This window comes from Schistocerca cancellata, chromosome 9 (genome assembly GCF_023864275.1).
Source record: "Schistocerca cancellata isolate TAMUIC-IGC-003103 chromosome 9, iqSchCanc2.1, whole genome shotgun sequence".
In the NCBI taxonomy this organism is placed as follows: Eukaryota; Metazoa; Arthropoda; class Insecta; order Orthoptera; family Acrididae; genus Schistocerca; species Schistocerca cancellata.
The window spans coordinates 257,297,913-257,318,442 of NC_064634.1; the positions used below are offsets into that span (position 1 = coordinate 257,297,913).

Below are 20,530 nucleotides of genomic sequence, written 5' to 3' on the forward strand. Positions count from 1 at the left end.
TTGCATTGGGTTTCAGGTGCTTTCGTCTGTTACGCAGCCTCGAGTCGTGATGACAGTTGGCTGCCTTCGCATGAACCAGTTGCTATACAAGAATAAAATTCGAGGATTGGCAGAGAATGGGGGCTTGGAAGAGCTGTCGGCCCATCTTCACGGAGGTGGCCCGCAGCTCGTGGTCTAGTGGCTAGCGTTACTGCCTCTGGATCACGGGGTCCCGGGTTCGATTCCTGACCGGATTGGGGATCTTCTCTGCCCGTGGACTGGGTGTTTGTGTTGTCTTCATCAGTTCATCATCCTTATCACCATTCGTGACAGTAGCCAGATTGGATTGTGTAAAAATTTGGACTTTGTATGGGCGCTGATGACCGTGCAGTTGAGCGCCCCACAAACGAAACAATATCATCATCATCATCTACATAGTTGTGGGGGCTCTGTTGCAGGGGATTGCGGAGCGTATTGGTCAGGTGAGCGTGGTCATCGACCACTACGTCGCTTCCCTGTCAGACATAGAGCAGACCTTCAAGTTTCTTCGGTTCAGTGCCCCATAGCGCGTTCAGCTGTACTGCATGCAGGTGCAAATTATTCATTGGTTGCGTAGAGCTAAAGACCTGACTTCAGTAGTCACGGATTCCCAGCTCAAGTCCGCGGTTCATCCACTACGTAACAGAGTGATAAATTCGCAAACTAGTTTGAGTGACTTAGAGAGTGATCAGGGTTTACTTAACCACAGAATGCGGTGGTTACCGGAAATTAAGCCGTTCCTCTGGGGCACAGAAGTGGCCTTATAGAAAACCCATAGTCCAGTTTCGCTTGTTACCTAATCCCTTTTTGAACACTGTGGGCGGGATAGAATGCCTTGCTGTCGGTACTCAACAGGGATTGGTTAAATTTTTGTCGCTTACTGTTTTCTTAGAGAAACAAGTTAACGTTATTAAAGTGAAGTGCGAAACTGTTTTCCAGTTGATGTATCCTTTGTGTCAATGGTGCTTGGGCGAAACGATCAGTGAGGTTTTAGCGAGGAAGGGGAGTTTAATGGAAATGCACACCCTCGTGCTGTGGGAACGCTTGTCAGGCAGGGTTAGGAGCTAATTTGTTAATCAATATTTTTTCGTGTTCAACATGATTACGAGAACCTAGTTGAGTATATTCGTGGGACAGCCGTGGCCATTGATCTAGAGCGGGCTGAGCATGAGATTGTTGCCACCATTTTGCAAGCGACTAATCCGGAGGATCGTTCCATGCTCATGTTTGCCGAGAGGCAGACTACCTTTCGTAACTTGGATAACTTAGTCACTCTTGTGGAAGGGGTTAACCAAGGCAATCAAAGGAGAGACTGGGAAAAAGCGCTCTCAGTCTTATGCCAAACCCACCTCGGGTGCCGTTTCTGCTAGTAAGATGAGGTTCTCCCAAGGTAGCTGTTATCACTCGGGGTCGGCTGTGGCACTTTGCTCGCCAGTTCGAGGTCAGCCGAAAAAGGCGCTTCGACAGCTGACGCCATAGGCAGGAACGGCATGGCATCTTTTCCACGTTGCCGAGTGCACGTAATAAAGTAAAAGGGGTGACCCATAATGCTCTTCAATTTTTGTGGGCGTATGTCAATCATGAGCCGCTATTAGATTCCGGCAGCAATCTTTTCTTGATAAGTCGTAGGTGGTACTTCCGATACCGGATCATTTAAAGCCCGTGTATGAAACTTGTAGAACGGTTAATGGTCAAGCTCTTCCTTTGATAGGATTCGTGCTCATTACTAGTCGCATCAGTGAATTTTCTTGAGCAACAGAGTGTTGGTGGCGGAGGACTTAGGCAGCGACCTTCTCTTAGTGTGTGATTTTGTAAATAAAATGGGATTAGTTTTGGATTATGCCCTTGGTAAATTCTATTGCGGCTTTCGGTCTGAGGTGAAGACTCGCTTGTGCCGCAATCCTAGCAGGTCAGGTCTCTCCAATACTGACGTTAGTGGAGCGGAGTTCGACACTGCGAAGTAACCTCTTGACCAGGCTGAGGCTCTCCTTGAGATACTGCGTGGTTTCTCGAAAGCGTTGACAGATAAATTAGGTGTGAGCAATAGTGAGGAATACCGGACTTACTTTCCGACCTTCTTCCTGTCAGGCGATCCCTCTACCTGATATCCTCACCTAGGATGAGCGTATTGCATGATCTGTCGATAAAAGGCTCGCTGAGAGGGTCATAAGAACGTTCACCTCGCCGTACGCATCTCCGATATTTCGGGTGTCCAAGAATAATGGGAGGGAGGGGCTTCACACCCATTGTGAACTATGGCTGAAATTTGGTTTCGCAGGACAGAGCGAATCAGGTTGTGGAAAGGGGTCAAGGTCAATTAGTTATACAAGAACAGACACAACTTTATTCCTCAAACCAATGCACAGTTTTCTCTTTAAAACAACAAAGATCAATTCACGGCTGAGGGCCCAAGTAACTTCTCCAGAATAAGTTTAAATGATTGCTTTTAAAACACCAGGATTTAAAGTAAAGGCTGAAGGCCTTACCTAAGCAAAATTACAATATATTCTCGGCTAAAGGCCGAAATAATATTTCAGATCAACTAAGGAATTCTTTAAAAGCCAAGCATTTACAATTTCCGTCTAAAGGCCATATTAAGGAAAAAATGGTTCACATGGCTCTGAGCACTATGGGACTTAACATCTGTGGTCATCAGTCCCCTAGAACCTAGAACTACTTAAACCTAACTAATCTAAGGACATCACACACATCCATGCCCGAGGCAGGATTCGAACCTGCGACCATAGCGGTTGCGCGGTTCCAGACGATAGCGCCTAGAACCGCTCGGCAACTACGGCCGGCTCCTAAGGAAACTTGAAGTATCTTGTCGGCTGAAGGCCCCATATACTAAACATAAAACAGGCAATATTAACACACGGCTGAAGGCCTGGCACAGTACCTGCTACCAAATAAAATGACAACCATAAACAACATCAGTGCTGCTCAGAAGTGTTCCAATGGTCGGCCTGAGAAGGTCTCTCACGGGTGTAGTGAAGTGGGACAGGCAGCCAAGGTTGAAGGTCAGATAAGAGAAGGTAGCACAACTTAGGGACGTTCACGACCGACCGACAATCTTACCGGTTTCCAACCGTCAGATCCAACTTCGGAAATAATAGAAAATATCGGCCAATGACGAGTAAACCAAAATACATATTCTTCGGACACGGCCTCGCCAAGACCAAGGCATCACACACCAATCAAGACAAGTTTCAAAGAATGCAGAAAACACAAGTCACAACTGTCAAATTACTACGGAAGAAGGCTACTGGTTCTGGGCAGAAACACACACCAATTGCTGTCACACGCGTCAACGGCTGAGGAAACAACAGTCCACCAAAACGAAGAAATCGTAACAGTCGAGTTTTAAGAACAGGCAACTAATTACTCATTTCGAGGATCCTGCCTCGGTGGAAAGCGAAAAGTCGCTCACATAGTCGGTGATGAACGTGTGGGTGCTATTCTGTCATTCTGCACAACCGATTAATCTGAGCCGGCCGGTTCTAGGCGCTTCAGTCTGGAACCGCGTGACCGCTACGGTCGCAGGTTCGAATCCTGCCTCGGGCATGGTTGTGTGTGAAGTCCTTAGTATAGTTAGGTTTAAGTAGTTCTAAGTTCTAGGGGACTGATGACCACAGATATTAACTCCCATATTACTCAGAGCCATTTTTGATTAATCTGAGTACCCTTTACCCTGTGGCTCCTGCAAGATGCAATTTCCACCCCAACACTACTACAGAAGTCAGACAGACGCTCCTAACGTTCTAAAGAGAAATGCCTGAAAAATTTCAGCAATAAATATCTTCTGGAGTCGTCCGCTGTAAGGAAATGACACAAAAATTCACAAACATTCTTATGTAACTAGTGGGATACTTGGGTACTGGAGTAGTGCTAGTTAGTGTAAGAAAAACATGAAACTAACGAAAATTATTATTTTCATGCAAAAATTCTGAGAAATCACAGCTTTTAGTTATGAACTGAACAAGTTATTTCCGGGTTCTTTTCGGAATGTGAAGTTACCTCTTAAGGATAGGATTCGCTAATGAAATTTCTATACAAGGTTTAAGACTGTTATTGACTTGGCAGAATTGCTGAGAGCTGCGCCTACTCAACTTGAATAATTATCCGTTAGAGTGTTGCTAGGTACAGTGGAGGCTGTTGCGTGTGAAATGCAGTGAAGAGTACTGTTGTGGAAGGAAATATGGCGCTCGCAAGAGCTGTAGCGCACAATACGATAAGCTACGATGACTGCTGTCTGCGCCGCTCGCTGCTGACAAATAAGATAACTCTCGATCTGGATTGACCTTCGCTAATCAAACTCTCCCTACACAGCGATGAAGTCAAGGACTCCTATTCGCCCTTAGTCTAATTATTGGCGTAGTACACCAGTCAGATAACCAGTCCATCGTGATGCCACTCAAAAATTCGCTCGCAGGCGTTTAACTATAACTCTGTCGGTTCACACTGCACAATAAGTGTGGTGGCCAACACAGTGAACAACGCTTAATCACAAGGACTCAATACGGAGTCGCACTCGACAGAGGTGCTCTCCCAGTGAAGGACTGAGGAGAGACTTGTTCCTCACTCTTTGAGTACACGTACGAGCGTGTTCTCGTTCCAAGAGCGACAACGGAACGGCCCCTCTCCATGCCAGACTTGACGGGGTATATCTTTTGGTCCCTCCCATTACTCCTTCAGCTGAAGGCATCAGGAATATCGTCAGCCAAAAACGGGAGAATGACGTTTCGTTTAAGGTGACCAATCCGAAAATCTGTAGCATCGGCATTTGGCGTTTGCTGCCTCCCTGTGAAAACCTCTGAAACTGCGTGCTATGTTTGTAAAGAATGCGTAGGCTGGGCACTCCCACACAATGTAGCGGAATTTGCTTTTAAGCCGAACAAGGGGTTGTTCTCCCTTTCAACCATGCAAACGCTGTCTGATCTACGGGCAGTCGCCGGCCGATGTAGATATGTTGACTCTTCCTCTGAAGGGACCGGCCTCCTGGCGTGTGGTTTGCCTCTCTCGAACTAAAAGCTTTTGTGACTGTCGTGTCTTGAATTTGTGTGTGTACGCCAGTCTCGAGTATTTCAACACTGGTGCGCATTTGCGATTTACTTGTTATTTGCATATTGTTTACATGAATTCATACAACATTGACTTTATCTTATCGAGTTTGGGTTCGAATGAAGCGTCTTGATGTGTGGAATATGATTGTGAGGGCGGAATATGTAAGCAATGAAGGTCAGAAGATCACTACGTCTTACATACCTCCCTCCTTCTGACACAATTTTTGTCTGGGGTTTGTCAATGCCGAGGAAAACATTGATAAAGACAGGCAAAAATTGTTCTTCTAGATTTTCTAATAAACTTTTCTCAGCCATTGTTAACAATTTTTTCTAGTGATTTCTTTACAGCTATTGTTTCTATTTCTTAATTCTACGATTTATGTTTTGTTGTTAGGCAAATATATACTTTACAAACGTTGGTATTCTTTGTTGTTGCCAGTACATGTCAATGTTTTTCTTTTTCATTTCCAAAAATTGTTTTTACAATATTAATTTTTCTAAACTCGTTAGTGTGCAGTGTATCATGTTTTAGTGTGGTTATATCTTTTCTTTAGTTAAGCTTCGCGTGAACGTTTGCAAAAGCTCTGTTGTGTGACTTTGTTTTATTTATTTAGGCATTATTTTTGTGTCACTGTTTTAAGACTGAAGAAGTGTTTTTTTTTATTCTATTCTTTTTCAACCTATGATTAACCAAAACCTTTTTTATATAAAAAACTAACTTGGCTTTACAGGGATTTTTGAGATTATCTACTTATACTAATTAATTTTCTTTACATAATATTTTAAGGTCTCTATCACATTATGGGCTTTACATATATGATAAAATAATTACATAATTGTATTTTTACAAACATGTCATTTTCTTAACTGTACATTTGTATTTTATCAGTTTCTGTGATTGACGATCCCCACTGAAATACTGTAAGGCGTCGACTCATTTGTATGGGCGTCACAAATCATGAGAGAAGCACTCTAGCATGCGATGCCGGGTCTTACTTGTTGACATTGTCATCATGGAGAGGTACTTTTAACCGATGATGATGACTGTGGTTTACTGCATAAACGGTCTTGGTACTCCTTTGCTGTCACACCTGGGACAGTATGGCAGTTCAATGATTGTAGTTGACTACCGACGACCGTCACCCAATATTGTGCTGTGACATCTTGATACTTCACACCTGGTTCGGTATGGCAATTTGATGATGTGGGAGGAAGAATACTATTCATTTGGCTGAATCTGTTTCTAGATAACGTTGGTTGGTACTACTTAATATTCCGTTCGCCGTTCCCCTGTATTTGTTTGACTATTCAATGTTTATTTTTGGAGAGGTTGTTGTAGTAGTTGCCATGCCTCAAAGTTCATGGAAAGACGTTTGTAGCAATTTGCTTTGTAGGATAGGACAGAAAGGTATCTTGCTGTCTCTGCCCTTCTTCATCTTCCATCTTCTGTTCTTCTCTTCTTTCTTGCATTCTTCTGTTCTTCTTGGGCTAGGAATATGTGAATTTTAGTGTAGGAGTGATATAGGATTTGTAGGATCTGACTGCCTTTCCAAAAGTTACTTGATGAGTTTGTAGATCTTAGTAATTTTTTGTACCTTCGTTGTCGTCTCGTCATATTGTGATTCTGCCCACGCTCTTCTCTTCTGCTGTGTATCAGTGTCGTGAAATATGAAATGTCCGTGCTGCGCATTGCTCTCCTTAAGTCCAACCTGGTTGCTACCTGCATTTCCAGTGTGGCCTTGGTATTTATGTTGTTGTTATTGCCCTAAGTTCTTTCTCAACATGTCTGTACCCTCTCCATCGCTATCTCGAAGCATCTGGTGTTAAGGGAGTTGGTGATTGGTGTTGGTGGCGATGTCCCTTTTTTCGTGTAGAGAAATTTTTTACAATGTTTTCTTTTATACAAACAACAAGAGATTTTGACTGTATACAATACAATGTTTATAAAAATGAAGAAAATTATTATTTATTTCTCATATGATAATTTAATTAAAGCATACATCTATCATATTTATAGCCGACCACTTCTTCATTCTTTTAATTGTTGTGTACCATTTATTGTTTGTGGGCATGTTGTAATGTACTTGATACTACAACAGATTGTTAGTGTGTATTGTGTCTCTTTTCTTTTAATAAATGTGTTGTTCTGTTGATATATTAATTTAACTTTTATTTAGTGGTTAGTATAACATAGGGTGGACGTTAGTTTGCCTAACCTCTTCCGCATTTTTCAATTCAGTATTTACCTTTTACAGTATTCGGTGGCCTAACTTCTACATCTGGTTTGTCTTTGCTGTGTTGTTCGTGTCTCTGTGGACCATAATTTCCTCGGTAATTTTTCACGCCCTGGTCTCGCCCATTGCTGTTTCTGACATCGTGACCTCTATCAAAGGACCCTTGACCGTTGGCATTTTGATTCCTAAGCCCATATCCGCCACTGTATGAGTGTCCATTACCGTTCCTATTTCGGTACCAATTATTCTGGTTATCGTTTCTATGCCAATTGTCTCCATTGTGCCACTGTCCTTGTCTGTTAAATTGCCTGAAATTATTGGTGTTAGGATTAAGATTACTATTATTGGAATATTCGTTCCTAGTCCTTTCGATTTGCTGTTCCCTTTCCTTTCTTTTTTCTTTCACCTCGTCTTCTTTAAACATAAATTCAAGTTCCCTTAAAACCTCTTTGAATTCTTCGGTATTTTCATTTTTTCCTACTGTCGCCTGTTGATACTTTACCAGTAATTTCATTCTGCATCAGCTCTCCGTTACTGTATGGTTTGTCTAGGCATTGATTCTTTTTGTCCATTGTATCAAAGAGTTTTAGCACGCTTTTCTCTCCTGAGTTTTCATATGGTGTCATCTGAAGTAACTCGTATTTAATTTTGTTTTGCTCCTCCTTAGACCAATATCTTTCGAGAAGTGCTGTTATGAACTGTAGGTAACGCGTACAGGTAGCCGCGATCATTTGTATCACCTCTACTGCTGTCCCTGACATGTATACACAAATTAAATCACGTTTGTAGGCTACGCTCCAGTGGTTTGGTAAGCCTACTTGAAACTGATCGATGAATGTGCGTGCATGCAAGCTCAGCCATCTTCCTTGAAATGTTGAAATTTTCTAACTGTAAGGAAGTGGCCTGTATCATATCTACTCATAAATCCGGTTTGTGGCTGATTCATCGACTCAAATAATCTGCCACTTCTTGTGTCATCGTGTTTATTCTCTGGTAATCTACTGACTGTCTGCCTAGTCTCAATTTCCTGACTCATATCCGCGTCATGTCGTATCATTGGTGAACAAAAGTGTTGTTCGTAAGTTTCTACTCTCGTCGTTCGTGATATAGTACCTGTGCTGCTATTATGTTGTGTCATTGAATTTACTGATTCAGTTGCCTGTCTTTCGATTACTATCGGCTGAATGTATGTGTTCCGTTTTTCTGGTCCTGTGGCATGTCATGTATTACTTTAATCGGGGTTTTCTGTTTCGATTTCTGCGCGAGTTTTACGTCTAGTCTTGGTTCTACTTGAACTGTCTTAGAAGGTGCGTGTTCGTGTACTGAATTTATGCTGACGTGTCAGTTGTTTCGCTACAGGTGTAATCGGTCTCGATCTTTTCTTCGATAGTTTGTATCAACTGTGTTCAAAGCTTTTCAAACAAATTTTTGTTTTTTAGTTTTATTTTATTGATCCGCTGAACATAGTTTTTCAGTGCAACCTTTGCGACCTTTCTTTGAATTGCTTGTTCTTCCGAAATTTGTATTGCTGTTCGAGTGGCTTTTTTCGTAAAACGTTCCACCTTTTTGTCAACGTTTACCTTGGACCTTGTCCACGTCAGTGCGTAATTGCTGCTGACCTTGTGGTAGTACCTGAATTCTTTCTCTAGATTCTTTCGCGTCTTTGTTTATATGAGTGATCTGACTCTCAATTCTGGCGATCCTTCTTCCATCTGGATTTTAACCTGTTGGATCTGTGTGTTAATAACCTGATTATCCTGTTTCAGTTCCTGATTATCCTGTTTCAATTCCTTATACTGTTTTGTCATCTGTGTATTCTGTTTCGTTATCTGTGTATTAATATCCTGATTCTGTTTCGTCATACTAGCGTTCATTTTTTGTAACATCTCCATGATCGTGTCCTGTCGTGTAACACTACCTTCTGCTGAACTATGTATTCTCGATCTATTGTTTTCTACTCGCTCAGTTACGTCGTTTACTGGCCTATGCTGTGGCGTTTCTAAGTTTGATAACTGGAATAACCCGTGATGTCTGTGTTGAGGACTAGTTGCCTTCGTCATTGAACCATTACGTGGCGCAAACAACTCCGCATTCTGCTCTCTCTGTTGTGTATGTCTTGTGTTTGTAGGTACAGTTGCGTCTGTTATGAAACCTTTTCTTGGCGCTCGTAACTCCGCAAACTTCTGTGTCTGTTGTTGGGGCATATTTAGAATGTGTACGATAGGTTCGGCGTAATCTAAATGTTCCCCCTCTTCCTCACTGTCTACTTCTCTTTGAACGTTAGCTAACAGCCGGTTCATTGACTGTATTGACACGTATACTGTCCCTGAATATGCGGCAAACAAACGCGTTTCCTGTGCTCATTTCGCTTCTAATCTTTGCCATTTCCTACGTGGGCTGTCTATTTCTGGCTCAGAATGTGCCCTACCTGTAATTTCATATTCTGGAAAATCGATGTTCTCGTCCCTTCGATTCCTATCTGCCTGATCTGTCTCAATTTCATCCCAGTCTAACTGAGCCTGCTGATTCTGCAGCTCCCCGACTGTCCTATTCTCTGATTCACCGTCTGTCCTATTCTCAGGTTCACCTTCTGTCCTATTCTCAATAAGCTCGTATACTTGCTGTCTATCGGGTTGATTCTCCCCCATCTTGTCTACTTGCTGCCTCTCAAATAACCTTTTGGCTTGTGCTCTCGTTAACATGGAAATTCTTTCAACACACCACAACCCTATCTACAAAACTGTACGACCACTTACCAGTTGGTTGCACCACCAACAATAACAACGTCGTGACTTCTCAGCTAATGTTCTGTCTGCTCTGCTACAGTCTCCAATCTCCACCTGTGCGCTTGCAAAGGGAGAAAAATGTTGTTTCTTAATTCTAACTTATATGGTGCTGAGCCACGCTGCGTCTCTGCGTCACTCTGCGTCTGTGCCTATCACCTGACAATCCTATGCCTTAACAGCTGCACAAAAATCGTAAAAAAATGCAAAATTTTCCAACACAATAACACACACCCTTTTCCCTTCAATTCTGCTTTCTTCACTACCTGTATCTATTCTGATCCCAATCTTCGCAAATAGCTACTCGTATTTAATACATGAAAGAAAGTTCTGCAAAGGGCTACTGCTGCCACCTGCTGTACCTAACTATCCTGACATTTTCCTATCCTAGTAGCTTACCTGTTTTACCTATCCTGGCAGGGTCGCCATTTTCTGTGATGAACGTTAGGGTTAGGATTAATCTGAGATGTGCCCTTTACCCTGTGGGTCCTGCAAGATGCAATTTCCACCCCCACACTACTACAGAAGTCAGACAGACGCTCCTAACGTTCTAAAGAGAAATGCCTGAAAAACTTTCAGCAATAAATATCTTCTTGAGTCGTCCGCTGTAAGGAAATGACACAAAAATTCACAAAATTTCTTACGTAACTAGTGAGATACTTGGGTACTGGAGTAGTGCTAGTTAGTGTAAGAAAAACATGATACTAACTAAAATTAGTATTTATTTTGCAGAAATTCTGAGATATCACAATGGCATTTTTAGTTATGCGGAATCGGCAACAGCACTTTTAGTTATGCAGAATCAGCAACAGCATCGTCAAATACATATAAATCATATCACATGCACGAGTCATGTTGTCAGTAAAACTACTGACATGACTAGTGCATGTGATGTGATGTGATTCATATGTATTTGACGATGCTGGTGTTGATTCCGCATTTAGCACTTGACGATGCCACTATGGCTGCAGTAGATTAGGACTTTGTTTTTATGAAACATATCTGATGATGGTCATTAAAGACCGAAATCGGTAATCTGTTAAACAAAAAAGGTTGTGTGCATAGACGTAAATTAATTATTACATATACGGATCACTGTGTTTTTTCGCGACGATGTCGCAGTTTGTGAAATAATGTGCTGGGCTTTCGATAGAATTTACGATAGAATAAAGAGGAACGATATTCTTATGTCGCTATGGTTGAGCTCTAGATCTTGGAGCCTTGGGATTCATAACGATGTATTCTCTGCTCTCTTTATCAGACAGTACGAAGTTGCATCGTTTTTAGTGGGATCACAAGTCAGTTCCGCGATGCTAAGAATTCCTCAACTTTCTTGTTATAATTCTCTTTGACTTTTGATTTGAATTAATCAACAAATGTTTCACTGGAGAGAAAACCAGTGTACACTGATATTGAGGGGGCTATCAATAAGTATTAGTCGTTACTAAGGCAATTTGATGTTTCGCCTGCTGCCATGTGTTAGATGACATGGAAAGCGAAATGGTTTTAATTCAGCAACAAATCAAGTCCGATGTGCTACAATCGCTTTAAGGAAGTAATGGCAAAATAAATTTTTTTCCAAAAGTCTCGTTTACTTAGTTGAGTGACATTTCTTGAAGTATTCAGCTGATTCATTATTTTCACTTAGCCAGAATTTTCATACAAAAACATCACACTGATGTGAGTTAGAACTTAACTTGAATCGTAATAAACAATTAGCACCAAGTGTTTCAATAAATGGAAATGTGTGTAATTATAATCCTGATTCAGAATTATGTCCTAATATAAATACCCACGGGGTACATATGGCGATATTTTTATGATATTCTGCTTATGCATAGAGAACGCTTCTGTCTGCTTACATTCTTGATATGAGTAAATTCCGTTGCCAATAATTACTTTTCAGACTTCAGTGCAGCAATTGCAGGCTGTTAAAAACTTTGAATTGCCATAGAAAATTTGTAGGAGTGTTAATGCATCTTTCTATGTATGTTGTGACTTTATTGCTGAAATATAAAACACCTGTAGTTGCTAAAAGATCTGTGTAACAAATACTGCATAGATTTTAGTGAGCCCTGCAAAAAATGTGTTCAAATGTGTGTGAAATCTTATGGCACTTAACTGCTAAGGTCATCAGTCCCTAAGCTTACACACTAATTAACCTAAATTATCCTAAGGACAAACATACACACCCATGCCCGAGGAAGGACTGGGACCTCCGCCAGGACCAGCCACACAGTCGATGACTGTACACCTTCGACCGCTCGGCTACATGGGCCCTGTTCAGGATAATGTAACTGGTGTATTGGGCTGATGAAAAACAAGGCTACCAACTAAAAGGTGGTTGCAGAAGCAGCTAGAGCTACGATTGCGAGAAAAGGGAAGAAAAAGTTATTTCACCTCTAGGTAATAGCGTATAAGACACAATAGTGGCATAAAAATTCAATTTTTCCAGCATATATTTTGCAATGCCACATGAGAAATAAAAGCAACTCTCTCCCCCCCCCCCCCCGTGTCCTTTCCTTCTCTCACATACGCAGATACTCATATGTTTATACATCCTAATCTCACCACTGGTCATTCATTGTTACAATATCCTCATTGATAAAGACATATTTCACTGTTTAAATCAAGAATTTGTGTACTTGCTACAAACAACAAAAAATAATCATCTTGGCAACACATTTTCAAGGTTAGTTTATCGTGACAGTACCACAATTAATCTCAAGATGTAATCAAATTTCTAAATTATTTTATTCTGCAAATCCCGTAATCAGAAACATATTAGATGACAGCTGTGTTAATAAGAATGAGCTAATAGCACAGGCATAATAAAAGATTGTAGTTTTCTTATTAATACACATATTATACAAAAATTATGGAAGTGAATACTTGAATATCAGTTGGATTAGTGCTTTCACTAGAATAGCGGAATGTTTCATTGTGCCTTTTACCTAATATGTTAATCTATATAAGCTTTCTAAGTAAATTATTTTAAATTTCTTAGAGCTATATCTTCTTTTATACGGCCTTCCTCCAATTCCTCTCCTGTGCTACTCCCTGAGTAGCCAGATGTCCTCAATTATTTACTGGATGTGTTTAGTCACTGTCTTCTTCTACAGACTCTACCCTCTCTAGGTCTCTCTAGTACCATGGAAGTCATTACCTGATGTACACTCCTGGAAATTGAAATAAGAACACCGTGAATTCATTGTCCCAGGAAAGGGAAACTTTATTGACACATTCCTGGGGTCAGATACATCACATGATCACACTGACAGAACCACAGGCACATAGACACAGGCAACAGAGCATGCACAATGTCGGCACTAGTACAGTGTATATCCACCTTTCGCAGCAATGCAGGCTGCTATTCTCCCATGGAGACGACCGTAGTGATGCTGGATGTAGTCCTGTGGAACGGCTTGCCATGCCATTTCCACCTGGCGCCTCAGTTGGACCAGCGTTCGTGCTGGACGTGCAGACCGCGTGAGACGACGCTTCATTAAGTCCCAAACATGCTCAATGGGGGACAGATCCGGAGATCTTGCTGGCCAGGGTAGTTGACTTACAACTTCTAGAGCACGTTGGTGGCACGGGATACATGTGGACGTGCATTGTCCTGTTGGAACAGCAAGTTCCCTTGCCGGTCTAGGAATGGTAGAACGATGGGTTCGATGACGGTTTGGATGTACCGTGCACTATTCAGTGTCCCCTCGACGATCACCAGTGGTGTACGGCCAGTGTAGGAGATCGCTCCCCACACCATGATGCCGGGTGTTGGCCCTGTGTGCCTCGGTCGTATGCAGTCCTGATTGTGGCGCTCACCTGCACGGCGCCAAACACGCATACGACCATCATTGGCACCAAGGCAGAAGCGACTCTCATCGCTGAAGACGACACGTCTCCATTCGTCCCTCCATTCACGCCTGTCGCGACACCACTGGAGGCGGGCTGCACGATGTTGGGGCGTGAGCGGAAGACGGCCTAACGGTGTGCGGGACCGTAGCCCAGCTTCATGGAGACGGTTGCGAATGGTCCTCGCCGATACCCCAGGAGCAACAGTGTCCCTAATTTGCTGGGAAGTGGCGGTGCGGTCCCCTACGGCACTGCGTAGGATCCTACGGTCTTGGCGTGCATCCGTGCGTCGCTGCGGTTCGGTCCCAGGTCGACGGGCACGTGCACCTTCCGCCGACCACTGGCGACATCATCGATGTACTGTGGAGACCTCACGCCCCACGTGTTGAGCAATTCGGCGGTACGTCCACCCGGCCTCCCGCATGCCCACTATACGCCCTCGCTCAAAGTCCGTCAACTGCACATACGGTTCACGTCCACGCTGTCGCGGCATGCTACCAGTGTTAAAGACTGCGATGGAGCTCCGTATGCCACGGCAAACTGGCTGACATATATATATATATATATATATATATATATATATATATATATATATATATATATATATATATATATATTTGTTACTGTAAATATTCTACTAAATTTATAGGTGCTATAGAGGTTGATCCACGAAGATACAGAAATATTTTAATACGTTATTCTACAAGTAAAACTAAAGAAAAGAAGTTCACATAAACATAGGTCGGTAAATGTTTAGTTTCAGAGTTACGGCTAAGAAGAGATTTTGCCTAAAATTCAGCAACTTCGCTAATATTAAACCATCGCAAAACTGTACGAGGTTAAAGTAAAACATGATTTCCATTTATCCTATTGTTACTGATCTGGTAAATCTGGCAAAACATGTCCCAGATGTGTATCTGCAAAGGTTTTCCAGAACATTCAGAGAAACAAAGAAGTAATTTCGTAAAATTTTTAATTTATTAGCTACACATATCAAAATAAGTTTTGCATCACCCAGGTTCCCAAAACTCCTGAAGATAGACATTGACTGTGGATATTGTAACACAGACACAGTCCCTTTTTCTTTTCAGAGATGTCACTAAACCCGCATAAAGATGTAAATAACCATGCATTAGCAGCGCCTGTTAGAAGGAGGGGGTCCGACAGCCGATCAGTTCCAGTCATTCCACCACGAAGGAGGTACACGGCTCGTGTTGTCTGTAGTTAAACTATGGCTAGACGGCCAATACCGTGGTTCGATCGCATCCGCATTGTTACTTTGTGCCAGGAAGGGATCATAACAAGGGTAGTGTCCAGGCGTTTCGGAGTCATCAAAAGCGTTGTCATTCGGACATGAAGGAGATACAGAGAGACAGGAACTGTCGATGACATGCCCCGCCCACGCCGCCCAAGGGCTACTACTGCAGAGGATGACCATTACCTACGGATTATAGGTTGGAGAAACCCTGACAGCAATGCCACCATGTTGAATAATGCTTTTCGTGCAGCCACAGGATGTCGTGTTACGACTCAGACAGTGCGCAATAGGCTACATGATACGCAACTTCAACAACGACGTCCATGGCGAGGTCCATCTTTGCAATCACGACACCATGCAGCGCGGTAGAGATGGGCCCATCATCATGTCGCATGGACCGCTCAGGATTGCCATGACGTTCTCCTCACAATGAGTGTCGCATATGTCTTCAACCAGACAATCGTCGGTGTTTGGAGGCAACCCGGTTAGGCTGAACGCCTTAGACACATTCTCCAGCAGGCGCAGCAAGGTGGAGGTTCCGTGCTGTTTAGGAGTGGCTTTATGTGGGGCCGACGTACGCCGTTGGTGGTCATGGAAGGTGCCGTAACGACTGTACGATACGTGAATGCCATCCTCCGACCGATAGTGCAACCATATCGGCAGCTTATAGCCGACGCATTCATGGACGACAATTCGCGCCCCCATCGTGCACATCTTATGAATGACTTCCATCAGGATAACGACATCGCTCGACTATAGCGGCTAGCATATTCTCCAGATATGAACCCTGCCGACCATGCCTGGGATAGACTGAAAAGGTCTTTTTATGGACGGCATGATCCACGAAACACTTAGAGGGATCTACGCCGAATCGCCGTCGAGAAGTGGGACATACTGGACCAACAGTGCCTTGATGAATCTGTGGATAGTATACCACTGACGAATACAGGCATGCATCAAGAGGAATTAGATATTAGAGGTACCGGTGTGTACAGGAATCTGGACCATCACCTCTGAAGGTGTCGCTGTATGGTGGTACAACATGCAATATGCGGTTTTCATGAGCAATAAAAAGGTTGTAAATGATGTTTACATTGATCTCTATTCCAATTTCCTGTACAGATTCCGGAACTCACCGAACCGAGTTGATGCAAAACTTTTTTTAATGTGTGTACTTATCCCCATTTGTTTCTTAAATTCCAGACAGCTGCACAAAGTTTTCAACATAAGTTGTAGAGAATTTTATTTAGGAAAAATGATGGTAATAACGTTAACTGAAACTGTATGAATGTGTCAGATAACCTGCTTTTATTGACACTTTAGCACACGTGAATATATTTTAAACCGAAAAAAAACAAAACTCAGTGTTAAGGAAGTTGTACATTGTACATAAAACGTAACAATAAAAGTTCAGAAATGTCTCTACCAAGTTCAGTGCATTTAGCTGCACGTGTGTGAACAGATTTTGTTGCTCGTTTCAGTCTCGCGGGCTTGCTCTTAGTTTCGTCTATTCCATTCATAATGCGAGCAAATAATGCCTCACGTGTATTGACTTTGTTCCCATGTTTTATGGGATTCACCAGACCAGTAACAGCAAAATAATTGGAAATCGTGCTTTACTTTAACGTCGTACAGTTTTGCAATGGCTTCGTGTTCGCGAAGCTGGTTAATTTCAGGCAAAATCTTTTGTTAGCCGTAGCTTCGCAACTAAACATTTGCGGACCTATGCTGATATGAACCTTTTTCTTTAGTTTTACTTGCACAATAACATATTAAAGTATTTGCATATATTCGTGAATCACCCTGTATAGTTGCAATATAACTGTAATTGTTGTATGAACTGAGTATTATTTACTGTGTCATTTGTTTGTTGGATCTACATCTACATACAGATTCCGCAAACAACCATATGGTGTACGACGGAGGGTAGCTTGCACCATTGCTGCTTATTCCCTTTCTTGTTCCGCTTGCAATTGGGGCGACGGAAAGTGGGCTGTGATGTACCTCTTTAAGAGCCCAAGCTTGTCTTATTCTACGCTATCGTTATCCTAAAACTAGTGATAAACAAACTATACATAGTTCATAAGTGTAGCCCTAACAATATAATATTTTTATGCAAACATCACTCATAATTATTTCCATATCCTTGTATTATTTCTGTGAGCTTGTATGTGTTTCATAACAAATGAAACAGGTCACACACTGAAACAATTTCTGGTGAACAGATTGTCAATTTGTGTAATATTATGGTTGTGAAAGGCCAATTTTCTGATAAAGCCTAGTCACCTTATTTTACTTGGGACACAAAGTAGCTTAAAATGTGAATGTCACAAAAATGATTAGCAGGAATTACACCATATTTTATGTAGCCTGTAGATTCAGTTTACTCTGTAGCGGTTCTTCCTCCAATATTTTCACTGTGCCTTGATAAACATAGAGCCAGCTCCAGTTTTGTAGGGCGGTTTTGTGATTGCGGCTGGACTATGGGTGCTTATGTACCGGTCAACTTGGCCTTCATACCCAATGATCATCATCAAGCTGGCCACAGGCGCTTAGAGCAGCAGTACCATACACAGTCTCTGTACTGAGGTTGGTGAGCCCCACCTATCACCTGGAGGCAACCCTTATAGTGCATCAGGAGTATATATTCCTCACAGCACCTTCTTCCCAAGCATACTATTGCTCGTCTAGCTGTGGAACGCCTTTCTACCATTTGACCATGTGCATGAAGTGTGTGCTGGAGTCCTTTGGTGTGGTGCACATACAGGTTCAAATCCGTGGCTCTAACAGACTGCCATCGTAGCTGCCGCAGCGTCTAAAGTAACTTTACGCTTAGTGCAGTACTGGAATGATTACACTTCTGTTTATATTTTGACATGATATTACCTCAAATTTCAAACGATCATCACAGCCATTTAGCTGGCTTCACAGATGGTTATAAACAGGAGAATTCCTTGGCTGCTCTGTTGTTTCCACTAATCTTGTCCTCAAGATTTGGTAGCCTGCAGACTTCAGTCTTCGATACCTAATTATCCGAGACCTTGAGGACGCCGGAACAGATAAGACTTGCAGTCCCTGCTATGTTCCATGTCTTTTATGACTCCCTGCTTGCTCTTCAGTCTTTGTATCCGACCGATAAAATGTTCCGAGACATGCTGGATGTCTTTCTCCACTTGCAAAGGGCTGGGGAAGGGTGTGTCTTTCTGTTGAGCACCAGGGCTCATGGGTATTGCGGGGGAAGTAAGTGAATATGTAGCAGCGAAGGAGGCGTGTCGTGATCCTCAGTTAGCTCAGGGTGTCTTTCCCTACACGCATTCACTTCACTGTTGAGGTGCAGAGTCATGTGTCAATGGGAAGAATAGTGGCTGGATGTGACAGACAAGTCCATAACGCGGCCGAGGCGCACCTCCTTCTAGCCATGCAGGTGTGATAAGTTGCTCCTTACACAGCGCTACGACGAATGGCTTCTTGCTCCAGCGAGAGGATCTTCCAATGTGTGGTGGTTGTGGTGTTTGGCGCACACCTTTCACCCTTTCTCCACTGCCGTATGAATGTAAGATGGGGGGATTGCGTGGGTCAGAGCGGTGGACATGGGAGTGAGTGAATGTCATTTTGTGGGTGTACTCATCAGGGTGTTGCAATATTTTCAACCTTTTTATCCACATTCGTTTCTTTTAATATTTGTAAGTGCGGGATAACGTCGCCATTTGGGGCCCCTAACATCTAGATAACACACATATACAGTGATCATCAGAGGCTGCATGTATTTTATTATGACCTATTTGAATTATAGTTATAAATAGCAAAACTCAATCACTGTTTAAATAAACAGGTAACTCATATCACTGTCAGTAGGTACGACGAATTTGAGAGTAAAGTAGGAAAATACCAATAATTTTTCATACCTGATGAAATTAAAGGCTTTTTTATTCACACAGATGTCAGTATGGCGTAATTAGGATCACAGTGTGAAGATCTAATTTGTCGTAATCCTTTTAGTGAAATACAATATACGTTATATACGAACAGACGGAGCATATGACATAAAAATCTGACAATATAATGTAAATAACCAAAGTTAATTTCATACTTCAAATTACCTGTACTTGCTACTCCAAGTACATCTCCCAGTGTAAGATAATTACAAGAGATGAAATATCAAAGAACTGATCAAAATAGCCCAGGTTAGTCTCAATTGAAATTGAAATGTACCTAAACTACTTATGATATAATTGCCCACCTCCTAAATTACTTATGATATAATTTTCCAGTTATTTAAATTCAGGATAATAAAGTGTGGGTATATAACTAAATCAAATGAAATCAACACATCTACTAGCCACAAAAACCAATAAATGCATTATAGTGACAATTAAATTTATGTTCAATTTCAGCAAGAGCTATCAACTCAAGAAACTTGGATTACATTGTTCAGGTTACAAACTGTTGCACACACATTTAACATATTGGTGAGAACACCATCTTGTGCAGTACTGGAAAGGCACCTATAGCTCGATACTACTGTCTTTGGTAAGCAACTAATGTTTTCTCTTAAATTAAATAAATGTTTAATTTTTTTCTTAATTAGAAGAGAAATTATGAGAAGAGCTAATAGTGTGATGTTATCTATCAACAAGGAGAAAGCAGTAAAGGTGATTACAATTTCAGCTTAATAGTCTTCAGTACATTTGTTACACCAGCAAGCATTTATTACACAAAACCTCGAACAGTGTAGCATTTATAGCAGCTTCCAGAGAAAATTAATTTGAAATTCATATTTAGATAGATGAAAGTTAAGCACAAATTTTGTGAGATACTTTCCATCTAAATAATTATTCTTTGTATACATTCAGTAAAGAAACATTGCTCATTAACTGAAATTACTATAAATTTCGACATATACTTTTCCTTATTTTAATTTATATCTATCCTTTCATAGGTTTCACTATTACCCATACATTTAGCTGATGTCTTTTCAATTGTTATTTAATATGAACATGTCTGATATTTTGTAGCTTTTTGTTACATCATATAATGTCATGACGGAATGCCATCAGTGAAAGAAGTTTTGAAATATACAGGTACATCTATTAAAACCATAATATCATAAACCACTGGAGACCTTGGTTCCAAATTAGGGATTGACTCTATCATTTAGTCATTTGACCCAGCAATGCGTAGTATGAATATGATGCATTCACCAGCTGTAAAAATAAAATAGAAATGTATAAGTTCCAAAAAGAAGTATTCCACAGTTAAATACCTATGTGTGAAGAGGTTCCATTAACTTTTGTATTTTAATGCAAGAAATAACAG

The 20,530-nt window shown here is 41.6% G+C and overlaps 1 protein-coding gene across 1 annotated transcript in view; it reads right to left on the reverse strand.

Annotated features, from left to right (window-relative positions):
* Window positions 1–19,707: 19,707 nt before the first annotated feature.
* The window catches only part of LOC126101102 (odorant receptor 43a-like), a 69,947-nt gene continuing 69,124 nt past the window's right edge, over window positions 19,708–20,530 (reverse strand). Inside the window, exon 5 of the mRNA XM_049911776.1 lies at window positions 19,708–20,418. Coding sequence (XP_049767733.1) covers window positions 20,365–20,418 — 54 coding nt within the window. The 3' untranslated portion in view covers window positions 19,708–20,364. The remainder of the gene's footprint in view (window positions 20,419–20,530) is intronic.